This window comes from Ursus maritimus, unplaced genomic scaffold, assembly GCF_017311325.1.
Source record: "Ursus maritimus isolate PB19 unplaced genomic scaffold, ASM1731132v1 scaffold_16, whole genome shotgun sequence".
Taxonomy (NCBI): Eukaryota; Metazoa; Chordata; class Mammalia; order Carnivora; family Ursidae; genus Ursus; species Ursus maritimus.
The window spans coordinates 38,694,689-38,705,320 of NW_024424008.1; the positions used below are offsets into that span (position 1 = coordinate 38,694,689).

Consider the following 10,632-nt stretch of genomic DNA (forward strand, 5'->3'; position numbering starts at 1 on the left):
AGTTATTCACCCTGCAGCCTTGCCCTGCGTTCATCTCTGAACCCCAAACTGAAACCAAGCAATCATCTGTCAAAGTGTAAATCCTCACTGTACCTAGGAACCCAGACTGTTAAAGCTGGAAGCACCCTAAAGGAACATTAAATCTACCCTTCTCACTTTGCAGGTAGAAAATGAGGTCCCAAGAGAGGATCTCCGATCTAAGACCAGAGCGAGTTCCTGAACTCCTATTTGGATGTCCTTTAAGACGTGTCACACCACTCCCCTGCCTACGTACTTGCCAACGTTGTCAGACCAAACCAGAGCTAAGAAAGAGGGAAACATTTGTCAAACAGAATGATACTTTCCCTCAGGAAACTTGGGATTTCTTCCTAAGGCAGGTGCCTGAGAGACCCCTCTTAAGGGACCCTCCAGCCTCTCCTTGTGCCTTGACCCCCTCACCACGGTCCAGCCCCAGAGACCTTCTCTCAGACCCTCCGGCACACCCGCTCCTCCTGGTCACCAAGCCCCAGCATGCCGTCCCTCTGCGGAAAGGCCCCCACCCTGTTCTCAGCAGGGCTGCGGCCCGCCCGCTGCCCGGCTCTCCTGGTCACTCCGCCCCACACACCACGCACACCCAGACCCAAATTTTCTTTCTTAGGATCAGTTCATGTCTTCCTCACACCTCCCACATCTGTCCCTATTCTGGATCTTTGCTTCCCGACTGTTTGCTCTGCCTCCCGCAGCTAGCCCGGGGGCTGCGTGGGGCAGAGGCTGGGCCTGGCCTAGTCGCCATTGTACTGTAGCCGTGACGCCACGGCGGGCACATGGGGCCCATTCAGCAGCTATGGGGGATGTACGCGGGAATGAGATGAAGTCACAGAAGCAGGGCACGGGTGTTAAATACTTACAACTTTATTAGGAGCCGGCTGTTGTCCCCGCAGCAGCCCGCCCCCATGTATACACAGTATACACAGCCCAGCCAGTACCCAGGTCCTTCCATCCTTCTGCAGCACGTGGAATGCAAAAGAACCAAACACAAAAGGGGGGCTCTGTAAGTGACAGTGTCTAGTGCCTTCGGGAGCCAACTCCCAGACTGGGAACAACCAAGCCCCTCAGCTCGCCCCAGCCCCCTACTCCAGCCTGGCGAGGCTCACAAGGCTGGACTCCTCCAATCAGTGCACACAAAGGGCAGAGGAGGCAGGGGGCTCCTGAGCCCAGATCCTTACTGGTCCACACCCCATGCAAGAAGTTTCTGGAGCCCCCAGAATCTTCCTCCTCTTCCACAGACATGAGATACCACCTTCACTTTTTATTCCATCACCAGAAACCTGTACCGTGAGGCTTGTCTCTGCTCAGCCTTGGAGAACATGGTTGGATTAGCAAAAACGGTCAAAGATAAGACAAACCTCCCAAGTTGTCTTGGTCATACTTCTTTTAAAAAGGAAAAAAAGGAAAAAGAAAAACATGACAGGAAAGAGCATTTGAGGCCCAGCTTGTGTCAGGAACAAGATAGGTTGTCCCTCCTTGAAATGATTTATAAAGCTGCTCTGCTGGGGGACCAGTCACCCCCACCGACGGCAGCTCCCTTCCCACCCTCCCCATTCCCCTGCCCGTTCTGCACAGCCCCTGTGCCACCCTGTCCTCGCTGAGGGTGCACCAAGCACAGGGTGCAGTGCTATCGTCGGCTAGTGGGGGTCCACATCTGCCCTGGGGCCCTTCGGATGTTGCAGCCCCACGGTGTTCACTCATTCAGGCAGGAAGATTCCTCCTCACTTCATTCCCCAAGAGTGGCTGCAGCCCTGCTTCAGAGATCCGCATGCCCTCTGCCCTGCTGTGGGAGCTCTGGTCAAGGGTTCAGCTCGGGGTGAGGCTGGGATTGGAGCCCCATCCCAGAGGCTTGCCTGGATGGCTGGTTTGTAAGGGAAGCCAGATAAAAGGACTGAACCCCTTTCCCAGGGAAGACACTTGCTCTGATATCAGCTCATTAAAGTCCAGGACGTGTTACCTAACTCAGAAGCAGAATGTCCCGTGCTCATGCCGGGGTAGCTGCACCCTCAAGAAATACCCTGCTTGACCAAAGGCTCTCTAGCCCCAAAACATCTTCCCACTTGGAGCTATAGGAAACACCCTGGTTTCTACATCCCCAACACATCTCTAGGATAGACAGGAGTTCCCACTGATGGCTGCCAAGGGCCTCCGGGTCAGGTCATTGATTCTTGTGTCTCCTGAAACCTGTCCCCAAGGCACCTGAGGAGAGGGATCCTGCTTTCATATGTGGAGCCCCAGAGGGTGGCCAGGCCATAGGGAACAGGAAGCCATGTACCACACACTCATCTTTGTGTCTGGGCCACTCAGTGTGCAGAGGACAACAGCCAGGTCTGCTGGAAGCACCAGGGTCACCACTGCCCCAGGGGAGGGACAGGTGTGGGTACCCAGAGAGCATAGCCTGAGGTAGCAAACAGTGAACCCCGTTATCCAACTGCATTATTATGGGATGTGCCCAAAGCCAGACCACACGTAGCTGTCCAGATGAAGACCCACCTACAGGCATGTGGGTGTTTAGCACCTAGCCCTCCTGGGCATGTCCCATAACCCTCTTAGTGGGGACAGGACCGTGGCCACTCTGAAGGTTCTCTGAGGCAACACAGAGAGAACCTAAGGCAGCAGCCCTATTTATACCCTCCTCTCTGGAAGAAGAAGCCATCAGACATGGGGCCTCCTCCCCATCCCAGGGTGACATCCCCCCAAAGCTCAAGCCCAGCCCCAGTGACATGGAACCCTCCAGGCCACTCCTCAAACTCCCTGCTTCACCACAGAATCCATCACCCCTCATAGCTTTTTTTAACAGTCCGAAGCCTCCCGAAGAAGGCAATAGACTCCCTATTGACTTCCTATACCTATTTGCAAACCTCAGAGGGCGCGTACTTGGAAGCCCCCCCCCCCCCCCGCCCCAGCCTGACGTCCTGGACAGCACAGGAGGAAGAGCTGGCTCTTGAGGGAGGGCCAGGAGTAGAAGGAAGATGAGAAAGCTCCAGACTCCCCCTACACATAGACCTCTTCCCAGATGGGGTGGCCCAGGCTCCAGTTATACCTCATCCCACTCTCCCACCGGTTTCTGCCCACACCAGCCATTTTTTTTATTATTCAGTCCTCGTCAGTCAGAAAGAAAAGGTGGGCTGACAGCACCATATAAACCTGCCTTGTTCAGAAACGGCTTAGAGCCCCCGGGGCCCCCTGAGGGTGCCAAGCTGCCGGGCCATGGCTCTTCCAGCAGCCTGTGGCCTCCCTTACAGGGGGCCAAGGTCCCTGAAGTTCTGCCTGGGAGGTGCCCGTCCTCCAGGTCCCTCGGAAACTGGGCCCCAGCGCCTCTGGCCAGTGCCCGCACCTCTCAGCCTCTCCCAGAGACTGGGCCCTGGAGGAGCCGGGCGTGAGGTAGACTGTGCGTTAGTCACTTGGCTTCCCCCGCCCAGGCCAGGGAGGAGGAGGAGGGGACCGCTCACCCCTGCCCGTGGTCCTTGTCCCTGGAAGTGGGTGACGTCGTGGCCTGGACCCTGGGCCCTGAACTCCGCCCACGGCTCCGGCTGGCCAGAACGCTGGCAGCACCAATGGGGCGGAGAGTGAGGAGGAGAAAAGGACAGTCCTATTCAGCACGGCCTCAAGATGCAGAAGTCCAGCTCCTGGGGCTTCCGGCGCAGGTTGCACTGGTCCCGGGCCAGCAGCCGCCCTCCGGGGCCCAAACACTTGAGCGGACGCCTCTTAAAGCCCCGGCCGCAGCTCTTGGAGCAAGGTGACCAGGCGCCGAGCTCCCAGGTCGGGCAGGGCTCCCCGCAGGCTCTCGTCTCCACCGGCCGATGGGCTGCATCGCAGGCAGAGGCCGTGCGAGGCCCGGGGGGCCCGCGACAGTCGACCGCCCGCTTCTGCAGCCCACTGCCACAGCTCACCGAGCAAGGCCCCCAGCTGCCCGCCACCCAGCGCGCGGGGGGCCTGTCGTCCTGCTGCTCCACTTGATTGGAGAGGCTGAGGACGCTGTTGTGGTGCACGGAGGAGCCCCGGGGGTCCTTGGAGTGGGAGGCCTTGTCCTCCCAAGGCTCTTTGGGCAGATAGAAGGAGTAGCGGACCCGGGGGGGCGTCATCTTGCCCACGGAGAGGACCTCCACGGTCAGGGGCTCCAGGATGGGCCGGGAAGCCTGCAGGCTCTCCACGGCCGTCCCCGTGCCGCTGTAACGCACGAGGCTGCCCTTCACCACCAGGTCCCGCTCCACGGCCGACACCACGAAGTGCCCGTTGAGTAGGTACTGGCCCTGGCCGTTCTTCAGGGCCAGGTAGTTGTCGTCTCCGATCAGCCCCTTGTAGCCACGCTGGCGGATGTCAATGCTCGAAGCGCCTGCGGGGATGGCCACCACGAAATTGTAGCCGTGCCTGTGGGGGGAAAGGGGATCGTGCCTTAGACAGACGCCTGGACAGCAGGCCCTCGTTCCCCCCGGGAAGTCCCAGCTGATTCCCCTTTCACAAACCCTGTGGCAGGTCACAAAGACTAACCAGACGGCTTCAACCACCCCGTGGGAGGTCAGGGGGCACACAAAGTGAAAGGTGGTATGAGATGGTCACCACATCATCTAAAGCTACATATCCTAGTTCTATTGTCCTGCAATCTTTTTCTTCTCTACATTTATACTGTGGTGAATTCTTTTAAAAAAAAAAAATCTATTTGAGAGAGAGAGAGCAAGAGCAGGGGGAAAGGCAGAGAGAGACAGAGAATTTCAAGGAGACTCTCCACGGAGCTCAGAGTCCCAACACAGGGGTCAATCTCATGACCTTGAGATCATGAGATCATGAGATCATGACCTGAGCCGAAACCAAGAGTCGGACACTCAACTGACCGTGCCACCCAGGCGTCTCTATACTGTGGTGAATTCTAAGGCAAAGTAAAGCCAAGGTTTTGGAGCCAGACCCATCCCTACCACTGGCTTAGCTGTTGGCCTTGGATAAGTCACTTAGCTTCTCAGGTGCCTCACCTGTAAAATGGAGATCATAATCACACATACCTCATTAAAGCATACCCGGTAAGCACTCAATATATATTAACTGTGAGAAGGAGGAGGAAGGGCAGAAGCTAAGCCTACAGTCCCTTGGTCCAAGGCTGGGGCCAGACACCACACTGAGAACACTGGCCCTGGAGTCGGGCACCCAGATCAAGCCTTGGACACCAACTCCCTGGTGGCTCAAGCCAATCAGTCTCTCTGGGTTCCAGTGTCCTCACCTATACAATGAGGGGGTCAAACTAGATGGTTTCTAAGGCTCTTTCCAGCTCTACTAGTCTATGAAAGGAGCACCTGCCATTTAGGCAGTGAAGCAAGTCTGGGAGTGTTTACCTTGAATTCTCCACTTGGCCTCCCCTCAGATCCCTGCGAATGCCATCCACCTGCAGTGCCCCGGTTCCCAGTAAAGTTGCCCAGCTAGGGACCCAGCAGAGGGCACTGTGTCCAGAGGGGGCAGCAGAGAGTCCTGGACAACCATCTAGGCCTTGGACTCCCAAGTTTTCAGAGCCCACCACATCCCTGCTCAGTGGAGACCTCAGGGGCTCTGCTTCCCCCAGCTTCTTCCAGAGCATGGGTCAGGACTTTCCGAGGAGCGCATTCCCCCTGAAAATAAAAGGGAATAGGCTGGACCTCAGAAAGCCAGGAGCCCCAGCTCTGGAGGTGGGAACTGGAGAAGCCTAGAGACACTTCTTCAGCTGAGCCTGCACACATGTCCCAGGAAGGGGCAGTCCCTAGGTCCTAGTCACGTGCTCTGCTGTTTATTGCCATTCTCGGCTCAGTCTCATCCCTGAGGACAGGGCCTCAGCCTCAGTGAGACAGAGAGGCTGTCACACTTGTCTCCAGGCATGTTTTGTTCTGTGATCATGATTATGAACATTTAGTGAGCATTTATTATGCACCAAGTAGGACACTAAGCATTTTACTTGGAATAACACCCTTAATCTTCACAACAGCATGACAGGAAATATATTCATGTCATACCCATGGTATGAGGAAGGAAATCCAGAATTCCAAAGATTGTGTCACATGCTCGAGGTCATCCAGAAAATGGGGAGCTGAATTTGAACACGGGCGAGTCTTACTTTAGAACTCTAGATAGACCCTAACGACTCTCTGCCATCTTCCTAACTAGCATCTCCTGTTCAGTGGTGGAATCCCCAAGCATTCATCTCTGCTAGATGGATGGATGGACGGATGGATCAATGGATGGATGGATCAATGGATGGATGGATGGATGGATGGATGGATGATGGATGGATGGATAGATGGATAAAAAAATGAATGAATGAATGAATGAATGAATATCACACTCGCAGAAGAGTCCAAGTGGCCTCTACAGTGAGGGCACTCCCCATTTACCCCAGTCTGACCCAAGCTTTCACCACCTGGGGCACCTCCACTCAGCCCTTCTCCCCCTGCTCCAGGACCCAGAACTCACATGGGCTTGGTGAAGAGGCCCGTCACCTTCTTACAGCTCTTATTGTCGCCCCCACACACCCCACACTTGTCGAATTTCTTCTTGGAGCCCAGGTTCCCATCGCAGCCAGCCTTGATGCACTTGCCTTGGACACAGACCGAGGTGGAGTCCGGAGTACATGGTGTACCGTCCACCACCTGCAGTGCCCCCGGCGGGGAGAAAAGGAGAGAAGGGCAGCTCAGCCAAACTCATCCCTGAAGCCTTTCTCTCTGCTTTGGTCTCCCGCCACACGCTCGCTCACCTTGGGTGCCAACACGTAGAAGTAGCCGGTGCCATTGGCTCGGCAGATGAGCTTGCACTTGTCCCGGGGAGAAACGCCGGAGTACTTGGGCACCCACGCCACGGCGAGGGTGAGCCGGTTGGTGCTATGGTTATAGCCATTGAAAGCCTCACACTGCTCCTCCCGGAAGCTCTTGCCGGAAGCTGAGGACAGAGGAAGCACAGGCAGGGAGCTAAAGGGAGGGGCGGTGCGGGAGAGCCCTCCCCAGGATGCTCAGCCGCCTACGGCTCTCAACAGCTCTTACCCTCAGCCAGGTTATCCTCATCACTGCTGCCACCCCCTCCCAAAGAACTAAAGCAGGCTAGGACCGAAGGATGCAGGTCCCAGAAGATCGTGCAACCTCCAGGCACCGTGCCACCTTCCACGGTAACCTGGCCTTCGATTCCCTCTATAACAGGCATCCCAGACAGTTTTGGGCTAGCAAACCCTTCAGGAATCTTTTGAAACTATCTTCAGAATGTTATTAAATGGATAAAATATATTACATAGGTTACAAAAGATACCAGTTATACTGATACACAACTATCAATGTAGATTGAAACATATCTGTGATATGTGTGCTTCCTTGTTAACCCATTATGTAACAAGATCCAATAATGAGTCTAATAACCACTGTCATTTTCAAGTCATGATGAGAATAAATGGCATTCTGAGAAATCCCAACAACTGAGATGTCATATGAAAATATCCATGATTTCTACTGGTGACAGAGTCACGGGTACTTCTAGTAGTATTAGAGTTTGTTGCCTAATTAAAAGAAATAATAAATTTTAGATAGAGTAGTAAAAAAATATTAAATTTCTAATTAAAAGAAATTAAAAAATGTAAATACAAAAAGGCTAGTAAAAATAGAGATGTAATTTCCTTCCCACCCAAGTTCATGGACCCTGGATGTAGAATTCCTGCTTATGAAGATGGGCTTGTGAATTCTTAACTAAGGGGACATCTAGTGTGTCATTCCCTTGGGCCACTTAGTGTCCCAGCCTCAGCATCAAGAAGAAAACACCCCTGCCCATGGGCAGTGAGCAAAGAAGTGAGCCCAAGAGGAATCCACTCCTCTGCACTTCCAGACTTTGCCCTCCGGGAGAGAATGTTGAATGCAGTAATTTGCAGCCAAGAAGAGGGGGGGTGCGGGGAGAGGGGCCCTCCCCTCCTCACCTGAGCTGGGGCAGGGCTCCAGGTTGCAGGATCGGTACTTCACTCTCACTCCCTCGCAGTACTTGCCCCCGTTGGCAGGGGTGGGATTGCTGCACTGTCTCCGGGCCAGCTGCACGCCCCCACCGCAGGTGCGCGAGCAGGCGCCATAGGGCTCCCATTTGGCCCAGGAGCCGTCCACCTATGAGAAAGAGTCCGTCATGCTCCTGCAGGGGTTGGGATGCCCATCCACACCCTGACCCTGCAGAAGAGTTACACAGGTACGCCACGATCCCATCCCACTGCAAGGAAATCCACCGTGTATCACAAGAGGAAAATGACAAGCAAATGGTCAGCGTACACAGCACCCACGCGACACTTGAACTTGGTAATTAGCAAATGCCAACTGCACCCAGTTATAAATGAGTTTGCTCAGAAGAGAGAGTCAGGTGGCCAAGTTCTATCATCGCCTCTGCCCTCGCCATATGGGTGGTCTTGAGCAAGTAGTAAAACCTCTTAAAATTCAAGTGCTTCATCTACAAAAATGGGGCCAATAATACCCAGGTGTGCAATCAGGCAGAAGTTTAAATAATGCAACGTGTATGAAAATTCCTAGCACTGTGCTTGCCACCGAGCAAGAATTCAAAGTTTCTCCTTACCTATTGTCAGGGTATCTACAAGAGTTTCTAAATCTAAGGCAGAGGCAGCCCCCAGCCTTGCCAGGAAACCTTGTTGCCATAGATATCGGAATATTTTTATTTGCAAATGTTCCATAATTCCGACTTCTCTCCAAACTAGACTTCACCAGATTTTAAGCTCCAACAGGGGCTTAATTTGAGAAAGTTTCACTACATGTAAGAGGTTCGAATGTTTGTGCTCCGAGGAGACGAAGATAGGAAACTACAAAGCAATCCTAAAACTCTATTTGGCTTCGAGGTGAATGATGCAGAGTTGTTTCATTTTTTAAGAGGGTGGAGAAGGGATAGGAAATGTATCGTCTTCATTATGTTTTTCTTAGGATGCCAGTAAAGCGAGTTTTCATCCCCAGAACACACATCAATCGGGCAACAGAGGAAGCAGCCCAGTTGTACAAGCCCGGGATTAAAACGCTATCATACATCATCCAAAGTGACTGACGCATGGAGCTAATCGGGAACTGGCTGCAGGTCATCTAAATACTTTAACTTACGCATACATGCGGCCTCATTACTCTCTCCGCCCTCTGTCAGATAGCTCTTGCCTCACTGTGTCAACAGGCCTCACATCCTGTGAAAGGAACACTTGCCCATAGCCCTGCTTCCTCCTCCAACTAGCCCCCCACCTCATTCCAGCCTTCTGATTCCTAAGAGTGTCTACATTTGCTCCTTGCACCTCCTCCCTCCTCAGTGCCTTGCACTATGGGCTTGGTCCCCATCACACGAGGGAAGTTCTCTGTCAGAGGTCTGAGATGACCCTCCACAGACTGAAAGAGTTGTTGAATTCTTACTAATGGCCAGTGCCATGTACAGCGACTGCCTCCCAGCAGAGGAAACTAAAAATAAGCCTGTGCATGCAGAGCGTCAGGAGGGGTTAAATGCAGGTGGGAGAGAGGGAGGGAGGGAGGGAGGTCCTTGGTGAGGTGGGCTGCTCTATATTACAGGGGGTCACGGAGGCTTCCCTGCAGAGCCGACAGGAAGTATGAGAGGGAGTTGTGCAGATAGGAGGGAAAGAACATTCTAGACAGAGGGAGCAATGCAAAGACCCTGAGGAGGGACAGGCCTGGAGTACTCCAGCATCACAAGAGCAAGAGAAGCAGGAGACAAAGACAGAGATACGGCTCACCATCCTGAGCTCGGAGTAGAGCCCCTAAAGGGTTCTGAGCATGTGGCATGACCTGACCTACATTTTAAAGGATCCCTCTGGCTGCGATGGTGGGAACAATCTGTGAGGAGTAAGACCAGCAGCAAGGAGATCAGGTAGGGTGCACGACTAATGATCCAAGGTAGCTTGGTGCGGGGTGATCGCAGATAAGATAGTTTTTTAAAAAAAAAAGGCTCAATTCTGGCTCTATTTTGAAGACAGAGTCAACAGGAATGACTGAAATACCAGACAGATGGATGTGAGAGAAAAGAGGGTTGGCACAAGCAATGGGAGGATAGAATTGCCAAAGCAGGTTCCGGACAGATGACCAGGAGCTCGGTCTTTTCAGATGTTACGTTTAGGATCCTTATCGGTTATCCACATGGCGGCATCAAGATTCAGTGGGGCATGCCCGTCTGTAGTTCAGGCAGAGGTCTGGGCAGGAGATGCAAATCTGGGGGACATCAATGTATAAATGTAAATGGTACTTAAAGCCTTTGGTCTAGATGAATCACCCACAAGGTCAGTGTGGCTAGTGACAGGGACTAAGGACAGCGCTGGAATGCCCAACATTGGAAGAACAAGAGTATGAGGAAGACCCTGTGAAGGGGACCAGAAGGGGCGGCCAGTAAGGGAGGAGGGAAACCAAGACACAGTGGAGCCTGTGTTCCCAGGGGAGGGCGTAATCAGCTGTGTCCAGCGCCGCTAACGGGTCAGGCAATATGAGGAACGATAATCAATCACTAACTTCAGCAGTGCGAGGCCATTTGGCGACCTTAGTGAGAGTTATTTTTAGAGGAAGAGTAGGACAGAAAGCCAGATTGGAATGGGCTCCAGAGAAAAAAATGGCAAGACGGGAACTGGAGAGAGCAATTTCATACCAC

The 10,632-nt window shown here is 53.4% G+C and overlaps 1 protein-coding gene across 1 annotated transcript in view; it reads right to left on the reverse strand.

The window, feature by feature from the left end:
* Positions 1-868: 868 nt before the first annotated feature.
* Positions 869-10,632, reverse strand: part of ADAMTS15 (ADAM metallopeptidase with thrombospondin type 1 motif 15) — a 26,267-nt gene continuing 16,503 nt past the window's right edge. The window contains exons 5-8 of the mRNA XM_040631019.1: positions 7,934-8,111; positions 6,737-6,918; positions 6,457-6,632; positions 869-4,398 (exon numbers count right to left, since the gene is read on the reverse strand). Coding sequence (XP_040486953.1) covers positions 3,624-4,398; positions 6,457-6,632; positions 6,737-6,918; positions 7,934-8,111 — 1,311 coding nt within the window. The 3' untranslated portion in view covers positions 869-3,623. The remainder of the gene's footprint in view (positions 4,399-6,456; positions 6,633-6,736; positions 6,919-7,933; positions 8,112-10,632) is intronic.